General features: G+C 38.1%; 1 protein-coding gene across 7 annotated transcripts in view; it reads left to right on the top strand.

Annotated features, from left to right (window-relative positions):
• The window catches only part of BCAR3 (BCAR3 adaptor protein, NSP family member), a 102456-nt gene that overhangs the window by 47593 nt on the left and 30278 nt on the right, over nt 1–24585 (top strand). For 6 of the 7 annotated variants that reach the window (XM_025163125.2, XM_025163127.2, XM_025163126.2 and 3 more), the window contains one exon: nt 479–518. In XM_025163125.2, coding sequence (XP_025018893.1) covers nt 479–518 — 40 coding nt within the window. Of the gene's footprint in view, nt 1–478; nt 519–12411; nt 12540–24585 lie in introns of those variants that run through there. The other variant, XM_007422844.3, reaches the window with a different exon arrangement.

Below are 24585 nucleotides of genomic sequence, written 5' to 3'. Positions count from 1 at the left end.
GCTGGAAAAGATCCAGTGCTAAATAATATCCATATTCTGATTAATTATATTGCCATGACACAAGACTGGGGTTGGATCTTGTAATAAAAGTGATTTATTTAATAATATTTATTCAATAGGCAATAATAATGCTAAAGCATAAACCATGGTTTACAAGCCATTATGGTGAGGGTTGCACAGAAACCACATTATGGCTTAATATGAAGTGTGAATTCAGTCAGCAACTTGTTCTAGATGCAAATTGGAAGTCAAATTAGATGAATAGCTGTTCGAGATTGAAGAGTAAGACAGCAGTTGCACTGGGTTTCTGATGATAGAAAAAAGCCAGGAGTAAATCTGTCTTTCTACACTGTTTTCCCTGATTTAAATCACTCTCCTGCAAAAGGGACAGTAAAAGAGGAGTAACAAGATCAAATTGATTTTGTTTTAAATGGCACAAAATGATTGTACTCACTAACATACTGCTACTTCTTTGCAGAGACCAGAATGCTATGGATCCAGCTTTGGAGTATGTGAAGGTATGAAATATGACTTAATTAATTCCATGTTCAGATTTTAAAAAGAATGCTAAAACCACTATCTTATTAGTAAGTGGTAGTAATTGCAATAATGTATTCCTTCTTTGGTTCATTAAGTCACAGTATTATGGTAGCTTGACTTTTTTTTTTCTTTTTAAAAAAGGGGGGGATAGCTAATTAGATTACTTGAATCAAGCTTGGAGAAAGCAAGGTCAGATTGCAACCTTGGTAATTAATCATCACTGTCGCTAAGGGCTTTTTCATTTTCTCCTGGTTGTATTCCAGCAGTCAGTCTGTTGTATCAAAGTAGATGAAAGGAAATTTGTAATTTGATCTTCACTCTCTTGCTTTGCCCCAAGCTGCATTAATAGGAACAGAATGCCTATCCGCAGGAGACATTCATTCCAGATTCTCAAATGGTGACCAGTGTTGGAAAGAAAGCCAAGAAAACTGGAGCAATTGGTGAATCTTGAATCTGGAAAATATGTAAATCCTGGTTTGTTGTGAACAAGCAGTATGCTAATGGGAGTAAGAGTACCCATTCCTGCTTGCATCTTATTTCTAGGCAAACAATTAAAGAAACCAAAAATGCTTTGTTTAGCCTGCCCAAACTTGAGATTCCTGGTTTGTTGCTCTCTTTAGAAGCTGGAATAATCCAGAATTGTTCTTGGTGTACAAATCTGGCCTATTTAGCCAAAGCAAGCAGGAAGTCTGGATTCAAACAATGCACTAAAGCAAGCAAGATCAACTAGGCTGGTTCATTTTTTCCATGTGAATGTAACCATATTTTCATTTTGGTTTCATAATTGGGTAAATTATCCCCATCAATTAAGTCAGTTGTTTTTATTAAAAGTACTGTAGTCAAGGAAGTGCGTATATTAATGTAATTATATCTAAAAGCTGTCAAGCAACAGCCCTGGAAGCTCCCAAGGGTGATGTTATTTACTGAGCAACTAACTGATCTACTTTAGGTTTTCTTTTTCCATTGTATGAGTATACTAAGTGATAAATCCTGCTTGTTTTCCTTGAACTCAGAAAGTTAATTGCCCTAAAGGTTGTCCATTCGTGATTTCAGTTCTTCATTTCAGATAATCTTTGACACATGCCTATTTCAGAAGGAAATGACTTTGATAAGCAGGAAGCCATAAAAATAATCCTTAAATTGCAATTCTGTGCAAGGTATCCTGGGAGTAACCTTTGAAATCAGTAGAATTTCCAAGTAATCATGAATAGGTCACACCTTGGAACTTCCAAGTAATCATGAATAGATCAACATGGCAGTATAAGGTAGCCTAGAGATGTGCTATAGCCAGATTACCATTCCAGGCTAAATGGGGAATCTGGTTCCATATATGCAGAGAAGGCATTGCTTGTTTTCCAGGTTGCCTGGGTTTCAAAAATGCTTGTAGAGTTTCCAACAGGTAGAAGCCTAGCAGGAATGAATTACGCCCCAGTCAAATATTAGGGCTGGTGAGGATATGCAAGGGTTTATAGTTGTGTATGTCAATCACTTGATTTCACAGACATCTGAATAAACTATTTATTTGATTGTACTTCAGAGGTTTTCCAATTTCAACCTGACAGGCTAAATCCAAATTAGGAAATGTAATTTTTGAAGCCTTCTTAAGTGCAGTTTATGGGGTTTAGGGATTTCTCCTGTTTTTGGCCAATCATGGAATACTTCTCTTTAAAAAAATGGACTATCTTGGGACAGACCAGTGGAAAACTATCCACATGCAAGGTCTGCTATAGTGTGGATGCTGCAGTAGTACATTATTTGCAGGTTTCTATTTTGGTTCTACATTTTTCTAATTTTTCTAATAGAATTAAAAAATGGTCCTACTTGAGCAACAGTTATTTAAGTCTTATATCAGCCAGTCACAGTCTTCATTATAATTGCAAAACATTGGCAATATAGCTTTATATTGCAGATTTTCTAGTTTGGGGAAGACTAATTTATGCAGTTTATGCAATCCCAATCTGAAATACTCTGGATGTGTTGGATCTGAGCCTCCCAGCTGACTTTCCATGGTCATGTAAGCCAGGAATTTTGGAAATTGCAGGTATAACATATCTGGAGGATCCAGACTGAGAAAGATTGGTATGAATATCATTCAGTTTTTCCAAGAGTTTTTTCCATTCTTAAATGCCTTGCAACAAGTAAGGAACCAAGTAAGAGAATTCACAAATTTGTACATTTCTTGGCATCTTCTAGTATGGCTGGGCAAGACTTCTGCTTGAAACTCTTGAAACAACAGTCAGAAGAAGCCAGGGGATGGAGCACCTGTGGTCCTCTCTATGTTGTTGGACTATAGTTTTCATTCCTAACTATTGTTCATGCTGCTAGTTGGAGTCTAACAGCATCTGGAAGGCCACAGGCTTCTGAGCTTCTCTACCTTTAACACATTACATTACAAGATTAAGGCAGGAACTTGACAATAGGTAGTCCTGTAATTTCTCCTGGACCTATCAAGCCACACAGTTTTAGCTAATTTATTTGTGAGAATTATATTTTGCATCTGAGCAAAAGGCTCCCAAAGCATCTACATTTGGAGCTAGATGTGATGAAGAATATGATTTGGTACCCCAAGTGGCAACTCTTCTTTTGAGTTCATTTTTCTCTATCCGGTAACTTTTAGACCTAATTGTGTAGAATCTAGCCAATTCCACATAACCCTTTGCCAGAAGAACGATTCAGAACTCCTTCTTTGGCAAACTCCATGGGCATGTGCAATATAATATGCCTGTTGTTTAATATCCTGAATTTTGCTCTTGCAATGAACTGAGGCTTGAAATTCTTTTTGTTCTTGTTTTCACATGGCATTTCCCAGTTACTGGCCCTGCCTGGGTCAAAGAGTGAATGAAACCATTTACCCACCTTACCCTGGCATGCAAATTATCATTTTTGCAAGTTGATATTGTTTTGCCAATTAGGGCAAAGTACATCATCCTTAGTTCCAAGTTCTTTTATCCACCGCAGAAGAACGACAACATTTTCTTTGCATCCCAAAATGAGACCAGCAGTTTGCCAAATGAGCAATGGTCACGTCTTTCTATGTACCCTATGGGATTCAGCATAGCCCTGTCAATCATATCTAAATGAAAGACTGTTTGGACAGTTCTAAGAAAATAGTTGCAGTTTACAGTATGTTGTGCCTATGTTTTAGAGATGGGCCATGCCAGCCATTTTAAATCCTATTCATAATCTGCTTTTGCACAGTGCATTTGTAATAAGTTGAGTTGTCTCATTTTACCTTTCAACATTTCTTCTTTCCCTTTGTTGGACAAATACTTTTGTATGTCTGTGAAGAAAACGATTAGTTGCAGTTTGGATGTCAATTAAGAGATTTGCCTAGAGATGTTTCCTTGAAAAGCAAAAGCAGAAAGAATTCATTTTATTTCCTACCAAGGTTGCTCAGAAACACACAAGAACTATGGATATTTTTAGCCTCCTCATTTGTAACATCAATAGGGGCCGGAGCCTCTATAGGCAATAGCTCTTGTGATAGCTGCATGCAAATGCTTTTTATAACATTTAAAGTATTGATGCATTAGGTCATTCTGTGGTTTTAAAAAAGAGAGCTGCTCATTATACAGTGCTGGTCCCATGAACAGACAAATGTTCTGAGAAGAAGCCATAGGACTAAAGCTGCTCTTTTGTTCCATCAGCAAGGCTGGTCACAGTTAAAGAGCTCTTTTTAAAATTGGCTTTTATTTCCCAAGTGAGAACAGGCTAAGCTGCTCTGAGCTGGCTGTTCAAGAGAATCTATGAAAGGAATTTTGTCCTTAGATGTAAATCATCATCATCAGCATCATCTGCAGTGAATTAAAAATTTTATTTCATTTTTTTTTAATGACAAATGAGGCAAAAAAAGAGAGATCTGCTATAGGATTTTTGTGCTTTGCCTAAGAATATATGTGAGTAGCCTCACTTCCTTGAGTGAAGTGAGGAGACCATATAATATCAGCTATGAGTATGAAAGAAGATAGTTTCAGAGTATTTGTAGCAAAATTTGTTGACCTGTTTTTTAGTTGTCTCCCTCCTTGATAACCTAACAGTACTGAAACCGGATTTTAAACAGAAGAGAACTAGTTCCTATTCTGGATTTTAAAGAAGGAACAAGGGGAACTAATTTCATCTTTAAGTGAACATCTTTTCATTCAATACTGATGGAAGGGCAATTTTTTGAGTAGTGCTTTGATGAATTAAGGAGATCATCTTAGGGGAACAGTTACCAAACTGTCAGTGGTTTTCTAGGATGTTTATGGTCAGAAGCAACATTCTCATTTTTTTCTTTGACATGAATAATGGGTAGATTGTGGTGATGTAATCTTCCAGAAAGTGGAATAAAGTGAATGAACTCTTGTCAAAAAATTTTTTTATTTTTTTTTTTAATCTGCACTCAGTCGTTACCGACTCTGCAGTGACTGCTTGGACGAGTCCTTGCAGTTTTCAAGGCAATTGTTTTGGAAGTGGTTTGCCAGAGCCTCCTTCCTAGAGCAGAGCCCAGCTGGCATGCGCAGGAGGCGGGGTTTCCGTTGCTTCGCGCCCTTTTTGGGCGCGCGCAGTTTTTCGCGCTTACCAGCAACTGCTCCCGACTCCTTTTTGCAAGGCGCCGCCAGCATTTTTCCTCCCACCGGAGTGAGAGTACCCATTTATCTACTCACGTGAGTTTTCGAATTGTTGGGTTGACAGGAACTGGGGAGGAAACAGGAGCTCACCCTGCTAACGCGAAGGCTGGACTTGAACCGCTGAAGCGTTGACCATTTCTGGCCAACAACTTTCAGCGTCATTAAGCCGCTGCGCCACCGCATCCCCTCTTGTCAAATTACAGTCATCCATGTTGAGTGCTTTGTTGGAAATCGTAGCTACTTCATTCAGCTTATACAGGCTCCCTGAAATCTTTCAGCTGATTGAACTGATGTGAAGTTCACTATAGCAAGATGTGGTAACGGCCTATAACTTAAAAGGATTTTAAAGAGAATTGGGACAAATGTATGGAAGATACATTCCATACATTCCATGTATGGAAGATACATTTGTGCTCATGTTCTGCTTGTACATATCCCACAGACATGTGTTTGGCACCACTAGAGACTAGTTGCTGGTTCAGTCCTTCACAGCTCTTCTTATGTTCTTAGGATATTATCACCGACTACAAAATTAAAACACTTCAATTATGCCTTAAGAATTCTTACAAATATTTTCCCTTGCATCAGCAAACATGTATTTGTTCATTTGTTTATCCAGGTTATGGGTTCATGTAGGAAGAAGGCTTTATATGTATTGGTTCAACCCATGTAACATTCTCGAACATTTTAAAATGTATCTCAGTGTTGTCCACTTGGCAGACCAAGGGAAGAAAATGAACGAAATGCGAAGAAAGGAATGGAGGTGACAACTGAAAATTTGCCCTAAAAGGAAAGAATGACTTTTGAGAAAAGGTGACTGAGGGAAATATGAAGGAGTATTACACAAAGAAGACTACAACCTATATTTTGTCAGCTGAGAGTACAGGACATGGAGAGAGGGAGTTAAGTTACAGGAAGGCATTAGTTTGCCATTGCAGAATTTCTTCTGAATATGTACCTTGGACCCAGTCATTCCGATGACTTAACTATCAGTTAATCCTAGCCTCAGGCAGGTAATATAATACTATACTTGTTGCAACTTGCTAGTGCTGACTGTTAGATTTCTGGTACTTCTTCCTGAATGTGACGTCCTACTGGCTGAAAGTGAAAGAGTAATGCTCAGGGTTATACAAGTGTTAGACAAGCAAGGGAAGTTCCAATGTTCAGCATCAGAAGTTGAGCCGGACGTCTCTCATCTGTAGTTTTCCCAGCAGCAGCATTGGATTCGGATAGAAACCAGGATTTTAAAAAAATTATTAATTGCTCACTTCAGTTTTACTTTCCAGGCTATAACACGTAGTAAATTATTTTGTAGATGTTCATATTTTACAGTTTTTAAATTACAGGCATTTAATTTATGTTAAATTTAATTAGAAACTTGTATTTTCCAAAGCATGTTCCTTGTAGTAATATACTGCCCTCTAGTGTAATAAATCAAAGTGGTATTTCCTGCAATACCAAGGAGAAAATACAATACTAGAATGGATGTACCATTAACCTGCTTGCAAACTATAAGATGTATTTTTTTAAAAAAAGTCTTCAGATTTGGAGATAGTTTCTATATAATGATCCTTACCTGATGCTGTTATCTTACAAATGTATATTTGGAACTAATTATTCAAAACTCCTGGACCTTATTGCCAAGAAATTATGTATAGAATAGTTTCTAAATTTTAGAATAGGTTTGTGTTGGTTTAAAGCTAGAAATTTTGCAACTAATTATGTTTTCCTCAGAAGAGTAGGTGAAACCCTACAAAACTGCAGATGGTACAGAATTAAAAGAGTTTTTCCAGAAGGTATATCATCTATATTACTTTATATTGTATTTGCATTGTGAAATGATTGACACTACTTCATTGAGCTAAAGTGGTCCAGTATAATAACTTAAAGAATTAAAATTAGAATGATTGCTGTCCAGTTTCTGTGTGAGAAGGGAAAGTATTTGAATGTAATTAAAATCTCACATATTTTGGGAACAGTAATGCTACATGTTAGCATGTTGAGGTCTGGCATGGAACTTAGTAAATAGGGAAATTATTGACGGGGACAAAGAAACAAAGTTGTTGGGAGTTGGGCGGCATACAAATTTGATAAATAAATAAATAAAATAAACCTGTAGAGCGGGTTTCAGAAGAAGCAGGCAAGAAGCAAGGTATTTGACACAAGTAGTTTCTCTTTACAGGCGCTGAGGGAAGATAATAAATTTTGAGGAAACGAAATAGCTTTGGGGCTAGTTTCTCCCCACCAGTCCAAAATGACTGAGGACGTTTCAATTGAAGAGTTTATTGGTATTATAAAAAACTGACATTTGGTGCCCAAGGCTTGCTGGGAAGTAGTAAAAGTTGGCATTCCCCCCGCCCCCCAATAATAATAAAAAGACATTTTTATGTCAAAATAGGGAGCCACATAGAGCAACTAGGACAAAATACTAGCCTGAGGAAAATGCATTGCCTCTTTAAGGCAATACATTTCTTCATTGGAATGTGTGTCCCTGCTTGTAAAATGGAGGCATCGTTTACATGAGTGTGTATCTATACACCCCCCCACACCCCCCCCCCATATATCTGTGTCTTGAGACCAGCCATTATTGTTATTACTTTCATCAAATACCTCTGCTTTTTGAAAGGAGCACAATAAAACAACTATACCACAACCTTCCCCCTTCTCAAAAGAATATATTTTCAGCATATAGGTCTTATCCATATGGGGGAGCCAGAGTGCAATTTCTCACCATGTGGATTTTACAAATGGGCTCCAATTGTATAACAAAGGAAACTGAATGTAGAATGATTTGCAGAAGGGGACTGTTTAATTACAAACAGCACCGGTAGAAGAAAGAGCTTTATCAAAACATACTGATTCATATCACCCAGATATGGCAGTCTAATCTGAAAAAAGCCACCTATTTCCTAAATACGTGAGCAGGTCCTGATTTCCAAGGTAACCAACTATATTAGTAGTAATTCCATCTGTACTTGGGAAGGTTTTGAAAGTCTCTGGAGACAAAGAACCTGATTTGGGGGTATCAAAGGCCCTGTGCAGCATTGTCACAAACGATTACAACTTGCAATGGCAAGTCTATTACAGAACGGACTTCTCATTCATCTAGCCTGAATCCAGGTACAGCAAAGCAGTTGTCAAACAAACTGCTCAGTTATATCTTTACAGCTAGTTTGGGGAACCTTTTGTCTGTTGAGAATCCCATTCCTGTGGAGTCATCAACTGGTGACCACATGGCCACAGCGGGGATGGCCACAGCCAAAGAATTGTGGGTCACTCTTCTGCTCCCCCTTTTCTCTTGCACTCTAATTTTGCTTCTTCCCTCCCCCTCTGGTCTCTCGTTCTTTGTTCAGTGGACTCCCCAAAGGTTTGATCCCTTAAGCTATTTCCTTGTTAGTGACCGAGGGCATCTTATGGGCCTTCCAATCATCCGTGTGCCAATATACAGTATCAGTCATGAAGACAGGCTTTAAACAGCCACCATAATGGCTGAGAGACACTATAAGGTCTCTCTAGTTAGGAAACATGGTTAAAAAAGCTTTTTGAAATTAGAGGTTTGCAAATTGTCTGCATCTGATTTATGGAATACATGGCAGTTGTGTGGTGGTTTTACTTAGGATGTTAACAATGCTTTTTTTTTAGCCTGTGCTTATAGGGTTGCTTATAGATATCTTCCATGGATTTTAATTGCTAAAGGGGCCAATCCATTCTCTGTAAATTTGGATAATCGGTTTAGAGGGAAAATATAATATTTATATTTAATACAGTGGTACCTCGAGTTACGAATTTAATCCGTTCCGTGACTCTGGTTGCAACTCGAATTGGTCGCAACACGAGGCAAATTTTCCCATAAGGTTCAATGTAATTACTGTTAATCTGTTCTGGCGTGGAGGAGAGGGAGGCGGCTATTGCTTGGAGGGAGAGTCAGGGGCGGAAAAATGGCCGTGGACCACGTGTCAGGGGCGAAAAAACGGCCGCGGACCACGTGTCAGGGGCGGAAAAATGGCCGTGGACCACGTGTCAGGGGCGGAAAATGGCCTTGGACCGCGTGTCACGGGAGGGAAAATGGCCGCGGATCCGGTTTGTAACTCAAGGTGGTTCGCAACACGAGGTAAATTTTTGGGGCCGGAGCTGGTCGTAACATGAAAAATTCGTAAGCAGAGGCATTCGTAACTCAAGGTACCACTGTATTTACTACATTTTTAATCCACTCAGTAATGTTTTCTGGGTGGATTATATAAAAAGAAGGAAAAAACCAATAAAATCCAACAAGAGTAATCTGCACAGAAAAGAGGGAGATGTAAAATGTCCAAGAATAACTGTTCTAACAAGGAACGTTAACATTCTCTCTGCAAGCCATGATTTAAAAATACTTGAGAGGAGTACCTAGTACGGTAAAGGAAGTGGAAGGGCACCAGCGCAGATGACTTCAGGAAGGGCATTTCAGGGATAAGGCATCATCACTTAGAAGATCCTTTCCTATGTCCCCATCTCCCTACCTTCATTTGGGCCTCTGAAAATAAATTGCATATGAGAAGATGCTTCTTTAGTTCACTAGCCTTTTCCTGCCTGAGTATTCCCCAGAGATACGGACTTCAGCTCCAATGTTCTCCAGCCAGCACGTTCATTGCTGAGAATTCTAGGAGTTTATATTATTTATCTAATCAATTTATTAACTGCCTTAATCACCAAAGCAACTTTAGGTGGGGTACAAAGATCAAATGATAATTTAAAACAGGCTAAACATAACCAGCATTAAGCAAATCATAATCATCCCATATTGAAAAATAGCAACACAAACACAGCCACTGGTGAGGCCACAAATTGCCCTGTCTCATGCCCTATTAAATAAGCTAGGTCTTTATGGCTTTCTCAAAGGGCAACATCATTGGGGCCATATAGACTACAGTTTATTATAAGGATAAGTGAAATTAAACAATTGCTGTAATGTGACATTGCCGTTAAAGAATAATGTTGTTGTTATTATTTATTTAATTAAATATAGCTGTCCACTCCAGTGGACTCTGGGTGGCTTACAAACTATAATAATTAAAACAATTAAAATACATAAACAAAATGAAACAAGACAGCCCGGACTACAAACAACCTTTAAAACCAAGCATGACAACCTTCTCTCAACACATTAACCCCAGGGCTGGGACCAAACCCAGGTTTAAGGGCTTTGTGGAACCCCAGGAGAGAGGGCGCCATCCATATCTCAATGTTCCTTCCCAAATGTCTGTCTGTGGAACTAGAAAGTTTGGGTTACTGGTTTGTTACTTTTATAACTCATATTTTCATTTTGAAAATACCCAAGGCAGCTAACAAAATAAACAATTGCATTATTATAAACTTTTACCCAACTAAAATAGTAATTAAGCCAAATAACTCTTGCATATTGTGGCTCCATTTTCAAGTTTTGTATTAGAGGTACACTTCTCCATCGGAATAGCAGAGAGAGCAGAAACTTTTATAGTCTGGCAAAAACTATAGGACAAGGCTATTAAGAAAGGAGCTATTCATATAAACATATTTCTGTCAAGCAGCTTCATGGACAAGTTATAATTCATTTATTTCACAAGAGATTTCTAACTCTATCTAAAATTAACCATGGGATGATGTTCTCATGACTATAAATGGCTGGCCACATTGTGAAGGCTATTTAAGTGATTATCTCATAATAAATATCTTGTGGTCAAAAATTCCGGTAACTATAATAGTGAATAAAAAATGCTTTTTAATCATTGTCCGTATTATGGAACTTTCACATTAAAAATACATGCTTCAGCCTTGAGGAAAAAGAAAGTCCAAGAAAATGTGTGCCTAAGCAGTGAAAATAACTATGATGGAACTGTTTGTGACTGCTAGCTTTCTATTGGCAAAGACTTGATATAAGAGAGCATTCAAGCTTGCAGTGACTTGTAAGCAGAAAAATCTAAATTTCTTTCTTTTTTGTCATGGCAAAGGTAGCTTTGCAATACAGATGTCATGTCCTAAATCTAAAGATTTTCCTAGTAGTATTTCTTCAACACTGGCCTTAATTAAAGGTAAATTATTAGGCAGTGTGACGTTAGGGTTAGGGGATGGGTTATGTTGAACTAAAATCTGATTATATTACAGATTTGAAAGGAGTTTTCTTTGAGATTGGCAGGCACACCCTTAACTCTGGTGCTGGTTGTTGTTCTGTTCTAGAGCCATTTGCTCCGCAAATCCCTTTCTACAGGATTTCCGTTCTCTGCTTTTGGCATACTGCAGCCAGCGTGAAGGACATCTTGTTATTAAAGGACAGCCTATTATGAAAGGAAGAGGTTGAAAACAAACTCCTGTTGTAGCTTTGTTTAGAACTTTTCTCTACAAGCAACTGCAGTGGACATGCCCAACTTGACAGTTGTTTCTTGGACAATCACGAAGTTCATGTTAATCTTGGATTTCAAAGGGACATATTTTCCCTTCAATGTCTGAACCCTGCAACCCTCAAAACACAGGGCAAAAAGCCTGTAGATTTTTTGGGTAGTAGAGTCAAGACCACAAGTTGCAGTGCAAGCATCTATAAGTGTTGCTTTCCAGAAGACTGCACTAGTTGGGCCTGGAAAATCAGTGGCTGATCTTCTAATTAAAAGAGCAGAAGGCTGCATCTATTACAATGACGCTAAAGGGGCCCTCTGTGATATTACTGCTTCTCTCTGTTATTGTTACAGGGAGGTTTGTGAGCAGCTTTCTAATTTAAAACAAACAGTATTGTGTTTCCCTCGCCCCCTTGGTTACCTGCTTGCAGGATTTAGTAACCTGTTCGATTATGAAGAGTAACAGAGACATGCAACCCCCAGATGACTGTTCCTTCCCCTTATCGCTTGTGTACCTAGCAGTATTACTGATCTAATCATGGACATTTAGGTGTGTATCTGCAGAGGAACAGCTGGACTAGGAAAACCTTCCTGGGACCAAAGATTCTGCTGCTAAGGAGAAGGTGCTGTTTTTTGTTGAATGATTTATGTCATAATCTGGGAGACTCCAAAATAGAAAAAAAAGAGAGAAAGCAATGTTTTCCAAGAGTTTAGAGTTTCATTGGCAGGCTGAATAGTCCCCTGATGTCACTGATCCCATGCCTGATGGAAGCGGGACGTGCACAGATGACAGGATCAGCTTTCAGCCTGGAATGAAAGGATGAAGTGGGGAGTGTAGAAGCCCCAGTGGACAGCAACTCAGCACAAGAGCTTAGTAAGAGCTCTTGGATGTAGCTGGGAGGGACCATCCATTTTGTTCTCCATGGGAGGTTTTGGTCCATGCGACAAAAGGAAAAAAAAAATGCCTAAGGACTGCAGTGCTTTTCAGACATTCATGGCATCTCTCTGCTGCTTTTATCATCATAACTCCATTGTTGGGGTCAAGGTAGGTGATCTATAATGTTAAACAAAATGTGTTAGTAGTGATGAAACCATTACTTTAGAATATCTAGAGATAAGTAGAAGTCAACATTCTTATAATATGCAAGAAATGACTTATGATTTTTGGATATATTTCCAAAGACCTGCTTTTTAAAAATACTTTGCACTTGAAAACATACTTTTACATATATTTTGCTATAGGTTTTAAACTAAAAACTACTTCAAAATATTTGGAAAATGTTTTTTTGCATATGTTTACTCAAGGAGCTGCAGATCAAGTCAAACATGGAGAATTTCACAAAGACTGAGTTTCTCAAGCATCTCTATTTGATACTTAGGTTGCCTTCTGAGCTGGAGTTGCAAAGAAAAGGAAAAGCTGAAGAAACAGAGTGAGAGGGTTTATTTACAGATCAGTTATCAGATTGTTTGAAATATCTATTCTTCTTTAGGGGTTATTGAAGATGATATGTATACAATGATTAAAATCATCATCATCATCATCATCATCATCATCATCATCATCAGAACTTTGCTTTAATTTTTTAAGGTACTTTCTGTTGAGTTTCTATCTTAAAGATCAACAAATATATTTAAAAGAAGATGGTCTAAACAAAAAACTTGTTATTGCTCTGCGAAATCTTTCGGTAACAAATCCAAGAGCACTTTATTAATAAGAATATAAAGTCATTTTCTGAATGTGAAGCTTTAATTGTCATCTGCTTCAGATACAACCCTGTCATTGTACTGGATCTGACCAACAGTCTGTCAATGTTCTGTTCCTAGAACTGTACTCAGATGCTCTGGGGAAGTCCATATGCAGGACAGGAACACAATAACATGTTTTTGCCTGTGTTTCCCATTAATGTGCCCTGACTGTCTTGCTTCTGGTAGTTGAAAAAGATGTAACAGTCATAACTAGTAACCACCAAAGCAACTAAGGCTGGCCCTTAGGGCTGACATCCTGAGTCATGCTGTTCTGCAACCATACAGTCAGTGACAGGTTGTGGCAATAACAGGTAAAAGGATCTGGGCTGGCCTGAGTATGCCAAGCCTTTGGAAATGACTCTGCTAACAGCAGCGTCTTCTTTTAAAAGACATTTTACAGTCAGAGATACTTGATCATGAATATATGCAGTTATAGAGGGTAATTTTATCCATTTTGTACTCAATGCCCCTTAAGTGTAGTTAGCAATTAAGCAGCAGAAGCAAATTCCATTTTATTCATGTAGTCATGATGGTGATAAAAAATGAAATTTGTACAAGCTGTATTGTTTTTAATCAGCATTAGCAAGGAAAAAAGGAAGACCGGAAAAATGTTTCATGCTTCATAACTGAAGTAGTACTTAATAGGCATAAAGGGAATGTTCCAGTCCCATAAGACCTAATTTAGCGATCTAAAATTGTCTAATTGCACCACTTGAAAAAGCTTGTAAGATGCTCCCTGTCAAGTGGATGTAAACCATCTTCCACAATCCAGGGTCTTCCACACATGCTGGGGTTACAGTTCTCAGAATTCCCAACCAAATTGTCTTTGAGTCTAACACAGGGAGAAAGTGCAGGGTGGGAAAGGTTTCTGCAAACCCTCATAGAGAAGCCCAGAAATTATCTGAGAAACAATGTCAGAATAATTGGAAAGGTTGCTCCTAATGCAGAGACAGCAGTTTAATAAAGGGTGTTTAGACTGGGATTAAGAGTGTAAATGCTGTTATTTGAATTTGACTAGAATCAAAACATCCATGTGAATTTTGGGGCTATCAAAGCGGAATTAAAAATACAGTTCTTGACTGTGCTGTTTATCTTGCTGCGAGTCTATAATACTTAAAATGATGCTGTGTGTTGTCATAGTAACTTTCCATTGGTTCAGTCTACATGTTATCTAAGGGAACAGGAGAAGGGGCAGCATTTTATAAAGAAACCCAGCTGGCCTTGTTCAGATGTAAGTTTTTATTTAGAAGGTTTCCAACTGTTTAAAATAGGCTTGGTATATTCACTGCAATGGTTTCAAGGTCTCTGTTCCTTCCTGTTTAATAAAAGTCATGGAAATTATATTTTAAACTTCTCTGAATATAGAATGGGACAGCAACTAACTTTGGCTATCCAAAATTGGAATATATGCCTGAAAGATTGTGGGCCCAGGTCGTGACTCCAATCAGGACTAATATATTAGCATCTGTAAAATTAAGACAACTAAAAGAGAGTTGTGAGCTATGATGAACAGAATGAAATTAGAAGAGCTTGCTGATTATAGGGTGAGTCATCAATCTTTGGTAAGAATTTATGGGATTGCCAGCAGCAACCAGGGGAAGAAAGAGAGCGTGTCTTGCTAATCATCCCAAGTACTGTGGAATTGCTCCAGTCTGTTTTCCAGAGGCACAAAATCTGAGCCCCAGTCAAAATATACTGTCATTTATTAGATGCAATTTTAGTTTGAAAATGCGCATAAAGATGTGCTTGGTCTTAATCATAACTCTTGCAGAAGAGTAATTAGTTCTGCTTGGGAACCTAATGAGATGACATCTGAAGTAGGTTTATAGTTTTGTTGCAAACAGTAATAAATTACCTGGATTTATGATCCTCAGTGAATGCAGTCATTTCCACAAATATGACAGTAGGGCTGCTCTAAGCATTTAATCATGAAAGCAAAGATTTGGGAATGAGAAAATAATTAGATGTTTTGAACAGGTAACCTGTTCTGAGTAACTTCACATGTGTGTCCCTCCCTCGCAGATGTATTTTCACCATTGATAAATGAGACTAAACCAGCCAAGTTGGAATATGGAACCTTGAACTATAGCCAGACGTGGGACCAAAGGAAGGCTTTGACATTATGTGCACAGGGAAAGCAAGTGACAATTTACTGGAGGATCCTTCCTCACTTCATATGCCAGGCCTTTCTATACTGACTTCCTATTATAACCACAAACAATTTCAATTCTATATATGCTTATCTAATACAAATATTATTCAAGTACATATACAGTGGTACCTCGGTTCACGAACTTAATTTGTTCCACAATTCTGGTCGTGAACCGAATTGGTTGCGAACCGAATCAAATTTCCCCATAAGGTTCAATGTAAATAAGGTTAATCTGTTCTGAACCATACATATTTTTTTTTAACCACAAAAATATGAAACAAAGTACAGTACAGTACAGTATGAAGAGAGAGAACACTAACCTTGCTTGAGGTAACACCAAAAAGCTTCACAGCGAGTGTCTGCAACCGCGATCTCGCCTAGAGGAAGCCACGACCATGTGTCAGAGCAGGGAAGATGGCCACGGGTCGTGTTCGTCACCCGATGCGGAGTTTGCGAACGGAAGCAAAATTTTGCAAACACTGCTGTTCGCAAACCGAATTGTTCGCGAACAGAAGCGTTTGTGAACCGAGGTATTACTGTATATGACTATCATGTTTTTTTAACCTACTGTATTTTGTATAAAGAGTCCCATATTTCATTATACTTGTCTATGCAAAGTCTATGTCTGTGGGCAATCCGCTCATAAGTGGCAAGTGCAATCATGTCTTCAATCCATTGAATAAATGGGTTTTATCTTTCCAATGCTGCAATATCAGTGCTTTGGCCATAGTAAGGAGAATCCATATACACTGTCCAGATGTCAAATTCTATGTACTAGGTATATAGTTCAAAAGAATATTATCCTCTGAAAATTTTAGCTTTTGTTGCACAATCACATTTATATAGTCGTCTACTTTCTCTCAGAACTTAGTAAGCATAGGACATTGTGAAAACATATGCTTTAAAGAAGCATTGTCCTTATTACATCTCCAACAAAATGCTGTTTTTGACAATCCTTTTCTATACAGACATAGAGTCCAATAAATTCTAAATATTATTTTTTGTTGTATAAGTCGTAGCTTAAGGTCCACTGACGCTCTTGCTATAGAAGTTAAGATACTCTCCCATTGTCTAGGCATTACAGGAACCCCTAATTATTCCACTCATCCCTTAACAACTGCATATCAAATTGATGTATTGATAACAAATAGTCAAACTAATAGTAGGTTTTTTAGTTTTAAAGGATTTAACAAGTTGTTCTAATATCTCAGGTCTCTCAGAAGCTGAAAATGCAGAATGTTGCTAACAAATGTTGTAACTGTAAATATTGCCATTGGGTTACATCTGATAGATGACATTTCTCTCTTAAGACACAGTACATTAAAAATTCATCTTCATCATCTATCTGTTGGTCCAAAGTCAATATCCCCACTTCCATCCAATTTTGCCATATCACCATCTTTTCCCCAATTTTTAAAGTTGGGTTTATTGGTATCTTATTTTCATTCATTTCTCTTAACACTTTTTCAAAACTCCTTAGGGCCGTTCACCAGGATTCCCTGTTGTCTCACTCCATCCAGCCTTGGCCTTCAACCCTCCCTGTGGTCACTGCATAAAGTACTAGTGTCAAATGGGTATAACCTTTTTCTTTTTTGATTTTGTAAGGGTCATACAGCAGATGTCTATTAAACACTTTTGGACTTTACAAATAGGCTTAGTGCAATTGTTCTTCTCATTTGCAGCTTCTCTTTGGGATCAAGCTGCTGTACCCCCTTGTCTTCCTCCAAGCTTCTATCATGACCCAAAAGCTGTCTGACAGCTCCCTTTGTCTCTTTGAGAACTTGACTGAATTTTCCACTGCTCGCAGAGGGTCCTCAGATTTCTGTTGCGTCATTAATGCCTACTAATTTTTCAGAGCCTTCTCAGGGCCTCCTCTGCCTGATTCCAACCAGTGCTAAAAGAGAAAGGGAAAAAGGTTGCCTACTTGATTCCAGCTCTAGCAGCTTCAAGTTTCCACCCATGGTTATCTTTGCCAATTCCAATACTGCCCTTTCTGCTGTTGATGGACTCTCCAATGTTTCCTATCTAGTCCATTAATTTAATTTTATTTAAACTTAAAAAAAACATTACAGTTAACATTTCTTTTTCAAAACACTATTATTTGTGACATTATATATAAACTAAATATCAGTGTAACGATGTGACTATATTACTACTGAATAAAAGACCTATATATTTTAAAAAAGAAAGTTTCTCTATTCTGAAGAGAAATAAAATAAAAACCTATAATAAACTACCTAAAAACAAAAGCAAAGAACAAAGAGAAAAAATAACCAAAGAAACTTGAAAATGAAAAAGAAAATCTTAAACTAAACTAGGATGTCAAGATAAGAAAGCAAAACCCTAAATACTTAAATTATAATCTATACCTAAATTATATTTTAAAGATATATAGAAAAGTGCATAAAAGATGGAGATAGATATCACTCTACTGAAATTAAATAATTTCCTTCTATTTTTCCACATTGTGATTCAATTTTGTAACAATGAACCTAGAACTTATATTATTGTATACAATAGTATACAATCCGAAGCTAAATTAGAGTATCTCTGCACACTTGATGCCTTCCTCACACTAGTAATTGCTTCAGGCTTATCTTGTAACTACTTTTTTTTTTTTTTAATGATTGGACTGAGAATAATACTAACATAACTAAGTGTGAGAGTTGACAGCTCTTAATAAGCTAGCATTTAGTCTGGAATACAGACATTCTTCCATGTCTACATCATCAGATTTTTTATTTTTTTTTAGTTACAGTCCAAGCACAATATATTCAAAGTTCTTCATAGATTGAAAGATTCCAAATTTGGGAGGCATAATTTAGCAAACCGTTAAATCTTTAACTCTTAACTGCCTTTGAAGAACTTGGTTCAGCGTAGCAATTTAATCTAACCAGTAATAAATTGGTTAGGACATGCCCAAAACATATGTATAAAAGTTCCTTCAGATTTATTACATCTCCAGCACAGAACTGTTGAGGGCCCACATTTTTAAAAAAATCCTTGACAGGTCCATAAAGAGAATTTTTTGCTATACTAATTGAGTATTCAAGTCATAAGAAAAATACCTAACATTCTTTAAAATCTAGAGCTGCTGATTGGGTAATATAGTTATTAAAATTTTCTTGTCCAAATTCCTTGTTATTGTCCAATTTTTGAAATCATTTAGATTTTTTGGACAATTTTTAATAAATGGTCAGTTTAGTTTCAGTAAAGGTTTTCTCTAACAAACTTAACATCTCTGGTATTTGAGAGGCCAAAGAGGCATCAGGGCCAAACAGTGCAGGTATCAAGTATCTGAAGTATCTTAACTGAACACTATTACCATTCATCCTTTTTTTGATAAGTTATACTCCTTTTGCAGAATCTCAAAGGTTTTAAAAATATCATTTAATCATTGATTGAGGGTAATTACTCCATTATGAACCCATGTTTTCCAGAACATGGAACCCATGTTTTCCAGCCTTTTTAAAATAAGAATTAGTTCAAAGTGTCAGTTTCTCATGAGAGGAAAAATCAAATTTAATTTTTCTACCCAACAAGGCCCAGTTATGTTCAATGCATGCCTGGCTCCATCCTGCTGGATTGGCACTGGCAGCTAAATATAGAATTGAGGATCTTCCCTGACTGATGATATCCAGGACAAAAGTTTTGCCTAAGAGCTTGCTGACGGGGGTTCCTACTACTGTCCATGATCTTGTTCAGTCTTGACCAAAGGCCACCAAACTGTCCACTGACAGTTTTCTTGTATAAACAAAAAGTTTTTGATTTGAGTTTCTGAGGTTAATTTAAATGTATTTTGGCAAAGAGCTGAAGTCGTACCCTCTACTCAAAATCTCATCACAGTTTCATCTTTCCATTTTATTAGAGAAAGTGGGAAGGCACACTGACATTTGTTAGGAATGTTTTGAGCAAATAGTATTTTGTGAACAGGAAGCTCAGATAGCCACTAAATCCTTGTAATGAGGAGAGAGAGGCAGACTTAATCCTACTGATGCTGCTGTTTTAAAATATATTTAAAACATAAATAACAATAATGTTATTTTAGAGGCATCTGTGTTATTTAGAAGTCAGAGTTTATAAGGTCATTTTACAAATAGGTAGAAAATTGTTTTAAAGTAACATCGCTGTCTATAATGTTAAGGAACAGATGGCATAAAACATACTGTACCTATTAGGGAAACTAAGAAAAACTCAATAATATTGGAGGAAGGAAAGAGAATTAAAACAAAGAGGAATATAAATGTAATATCCAGCCTCCCATCCTATTTACCCCAAGGTGGATAAGAAATTTGTCTCATTTGTTTTCTAAGCATAGTGTCAATCCTCTTCTGAAAGAACAGTAAAACACACACACACACACACACACACACACACACATACAGAACACATTTCAGATAACCCAGTTTGCTGAAGCATTTGAAATGAATCGTTTAATGTTCTTCATTCTATTGGGTCATCATGACTACAATTCCCTGCAAATGACAGAGATTGGTCCCCAAGGGACCAGCCTGGGCTCAAATTTCTTCGTGTTTCAGGTCTGCAAAGGATTATTGACCCACTCAGCAAAATCCAGAATGGGACGCAGTTGCAACATTAAAGTGAATTGATCCCACCTTCCCTGGGATCTTGCCATTTTGTCTCGGCTCTTTGCTCTGGCAATTGTGGAGTTGGTTGCAGATGGGGAAAATCTGTTCTTAGGCAGTGTGTAGTGTTGCAGAATTGCACTGGGCAGTCTTGCTAGAGATTGTAGAGAACACATGGCTTGTCATGCCTTCCAACTCCTGGTATCATCACATGGCACCAAGCAACCAGGACTGAGTAAAGGGACCATGGGGCCTGAATAGACAGAATAGGGTGGTTGGTAGCTTGGCACCTTAATGACCATCTAAAATGCCTTTTTTAAAAAAATGGAGGTAATGGTTTTTTGTTTTGGTGCAGAATTGAAGTGGTGGATGATACCCTTCTTACAGGCTAGCTGACCAGGATAGACAAGCTCTGACTGGCTCTTAGTGAAGCACCATCAAGTCACAAAGAAGTAAACATGGCCTGATTTCAGTAGCATTATGGTGTCCATGAATAAGCAGCCTACTCAAGTCCTATTTCATTTTCATTTTGAATCAGACAGTTTGGGTGATGGAAAAGTTGGTTGTCTGGAAGTCATCTGCCGTATGATTTAACTTGAGGCAAAACATATCTGTCCTTTTGAAATGTGGGAAAGTGCAGAACAGAAATGGAAAGAGGTGTGTGTGTGTGTATATGTGTGTGTGTGTGTGTGTGTGTGAGAGAGAGAGAGAGAGAAAGAGAGAGAGAGAGAACAGCTGTTTAATTGCCTTTTCTCACTCATAAACCAGAGGTCTGAAACTCAAATCATTGTGAGGTCTTTTGCTACATGAGGACTACAAGTAGTCCTCACTTAACAACTGCCCTGTTTAGCGACTGTTTGAAGTTACAACAGTGCTGAAAAAGTAACTTTATAACCTGTCCTTGCACTTACAACCATCGCAGCGTCCCTGTGGTCACTTGATCAAGATTTGGGTGCTTTGCAACCGGTGGGCATTTACAACCATCACAGTGTCCCATGGTCATGTGATTGCCATTTGAAGGCTTCACAACTGGCTGCCAACAAGCAGAGTCAATGGAGAAGCCAGCAGTGAAATCACAAGTTATGGTCACATGATGTCTTGCTTAACAACCAACCGCATCACTTAGCAATGGAGTTGCTGGTTCCAATTGTGGTCATTAAGCGAGGATACCTGTAGTTCATTAGCCCAAACAACCCAGCCCTGAAGCCATTTCAAAATAACAAAAGTCTGTAGTGAGTGAAAAGTGAAGAAAATGTTGTTGCCATTAAATATTATATAAAATAATAACTAATAATTTTAAAAGCCTTATTGCAAAACAAAATTAATTGCAAAACAGCTGTTCAACAGCCATTTCACAGGCTACTTTGATAATTATGTGTCATCAGGTTGGTGTCAATCCCATAGTTAGATTTTCTCCAGGAGGATCTGTTCCCAATCTGGTCCTTCAAAGTCTTCTGATGGCGCATTCAAAGATCATATCTAGGATGAAATTAAATCAGTTAGGAAACCTGCTCAAATCCAGTGTAGATTGTATGGAAGATGACCGTGATGGAAATACGCAAGAATTATTACCTAAGTAAAAGGGGATGAAACGTTTTCTAAATCCAGAGGAATGAGATGACATTTGGAAGTGGCTCAGGCAGAAACCTCCTAATTAACTGAAGATGGAGGAGGCACAGCGCAATCAGACTTATAAGATTCTGTTTTATGTTATGTTATGTTATGTTATGTTATGTTATGTTATGTTATGTTATGTTATGTTATGTTATGTTATGTTATGTTATGATCAGTTAGTTTTCCTGTGCAGTGGATTTCCTGGTCTGCTCTACTTAGTGTGGCTGACCTGCTTTTGTTCTTCTCTCTCCTTGTGGAGCAGATGGATCTTTCCTTTCCTTTCCTTTCCTTTCCTTTCCTTTCCTTTCCTTTCCTTTCCTTTCCTTTCCTTTCCTTTCCTTTCCTTTCCTTTCCTTTCCTTTCCTTTCCTTTCCTTTCCTTTCCTTTTGCCTAGCAGAAAGACCTTGCTTACTTCTTCACTATCTTTTCCACATCTTGCTCAGTAAGGCCAGACCTTTGTGGAAAGGTGGCTAAACCCAGTCCTCCTCCTTGCCCTGCCTCAGCCTCCTGGCCGTCTCCCTGGTCAAGTCTCACCTCTCTGCTGTCCCTGTCTGGAAGAGTCCCTGGAACGCCCTCCAGGCTGGTTGAATTGAGGCTGTCAGGCCATTATTCTTCCTAGAGTGCTTCCTGTGGCCCAGCCTGGGTGTCCGTGCCACTATGCAACATTTACACTCCACAGAAAATGACTTGGTGGGCCACATGCAGCCCAGATACCCCTAAGCTCAGTTGCTCCTCCTATCTCTTCCTCCTAGTTTCAGGATCAAAATAAGTTTATTAAAATTAATGATAACATTTGATCCTACGTTAAGGGATGCTTGAATAAAAAACCAGTTTGTTAAATGCTAATTCTCAATAGTTTAACTACATAAAAAAAGACAGTTGTTGGAAGTTCATTAAAAATGACACGCATCCAAGTACTGTATAGTATAAGAAGAATCCAGGAAAGTAGAAGCTCCCAGGATTTCAGACTATTCACAGAAAGGCTAGATTAGAGAATAAGAACTTTTGTCCTTTAGTCTTTCAAGTACTATAAAGATTCATTCACATCACTAGAAGCCTGGGAATTCATCCAAGTTACTAAAAAAAAAAAAAGCCTGCAGTCATGGGAAAAAATGTTTCGGTGGTTATTGTTGCATGGTAACTTGCTGTGTACATTCATGGTGTTTCCAACTTAATGCCACTTAGTTCTGCTTCTTTCTCAGGAGTTGTAAGCAGAGATTTATTTAGAAACCAGCAGGCTGCTACAAATGCTTGAGAACGTAGGGTTTTTTTGTTGGCTTTTTCATTGATAGTTTCAATCAACAGAGGCTGAACAGTAGAACTTCTTGTGTTTTATACTCTTTTCTGGAGAGTCAAAATATTTTAAAGCTTATGGGATCGATGAGATGATGATGATGAGGAGGCCCCCAGATTCCAGGTGTCCTCAGTTTCTCCACTTTTTTCATAGATGTGAGCATTAGCTGCAGATAGGAGAGTGGACGGTTGGGGACATCTTGATGAGAGCTGGGCCATCGTAGACTGTATTTCCAGCTGGGCAAAGACCTTCAGCAGGGAAAAGGAACTTTGTTTCTGGGACATGGATGCGGTTCAGAGTACCAGCACTCTCAACATTCAATATTGATACATGGCTTCCCGAACCAGTGTTTCCTGTTCACATCAGAATTCAACCTTACTATAGTGGTGGGCAACTTCTCAGTGGTTGGAAAGTACTCCTTTGGGAAAGTTTTTTGGTGTTTTGGGTTTTTTTGTAGCCAAGAGCTTCAGTGGATGAGGCAATGACATAGTGACCTTGCAGGAATGATGGATTTTAGGATTTTCTGGAGATTTGTGGAGGGGATGCTTTTACTTTTGGGGATATAATAAGCCTATCTGAAAGGTTAAACAGGTCTTTTCTACTTTCTAATGGGAAACTGATGACTCCTTGGTGGGAAAAAGGGGTTGGGAGAATACATACTGTCTACGGGTTATAGATGATCCACTCCTGGCAAGACATTCCTTAACTCAGGAGTGAAAAACCTGTTTCCGTTTCAGATATGTATTGCCTTCCTAAAAATGCAGAATTCCATTTCAACCACAGTGCAGCAGTGGCTTCAGATACCTTTTTGTTTTGAAGATTTTTTTCATGATTCCTGGGATTCAGCAATTTATAATGCTTTGGAGATTTTATGAAAAACATGCTGCTCTTTCAGTGTTCTCAGGCAGTTTCAAAACGCAAATAACATGAATAGAATAAATAGATGTCCTGAAAGGAGTAAAATCATAGGCAAAATCTGCAATTGCAGGAGAGACATCTGGGTTTAATTAAAATGCCATTGCAATACCTGTGAGTTATCTAAGAAAGCAATTTAACTAAATTAAAGAAGAGGGATTAAATTAAAACAGGATTAATTTAATTCATAGATGGTTTAATGGAGGAGCTTGGAGTCCTCCAGAAACTTTGGACTACAATTCCCATACCACTGGGGCAATGCTCATGGAACTTTCAGTCAAATCATCTGGAGAATACAGATTGCAGCCCTGGTTTAATTCAACCTAATTATCTGGGTTCTCACAACTGTGTCAAGGATGGGATTAGCATCTAGTGTAATTATGAAATCCCTGTCACTACCTATTCTGCTTTAATATCAAACCACTTCAGGATTATTTGAAGTTTAAACCACCCTCTCCTGGTCAATGGTATTGTTGAAAGAGGAAAGATAGGATTAATTTACATCCTCCCTTTTGGTTACCTGTAGGAAGATGGCCTCTAGCACTTCATTTCTCTTGCACTCCTTTTATTGTTCATCTCCACCTATATGGATGCACAGAGAGGTAAAACAGGACAGAAAGAGGATGTGGGGAAGCTTAGTTATTACTGGATTATTAATTTTATTTTTCTACAGTTTTAAGAAATCCACAACTCAGTAGCAAAGGACGCTGGGATATTAGCAAAGATGGGGTTGCTCCCACTGTAGCCAGGAATTTCATGCTGCACTGATCATCTGCTGCTGCTT

This window comes from Python bivittatus, unplaced genomic scaffold (genome assembly GCF_059951505.1).
Source record: "Python bivittatus isolate LINGU-HERP-01145 unplaced genomic scaffold, Pbiv_v1 ctg000700_np1212, whole genome shotgun sequence".
In the NCBI taxonomy this organism is placed as follows: Eukaryota; Metazoa; Chordata; class Lepidosauria; order Squamata; family Pythonidae; genus Python; species Python bivittatus.
The sequence above is the reverse complement of the archived record's forward strand: the minus strand, read 5'-3'. Positions and strand labels throughout refer to the sequence as shown.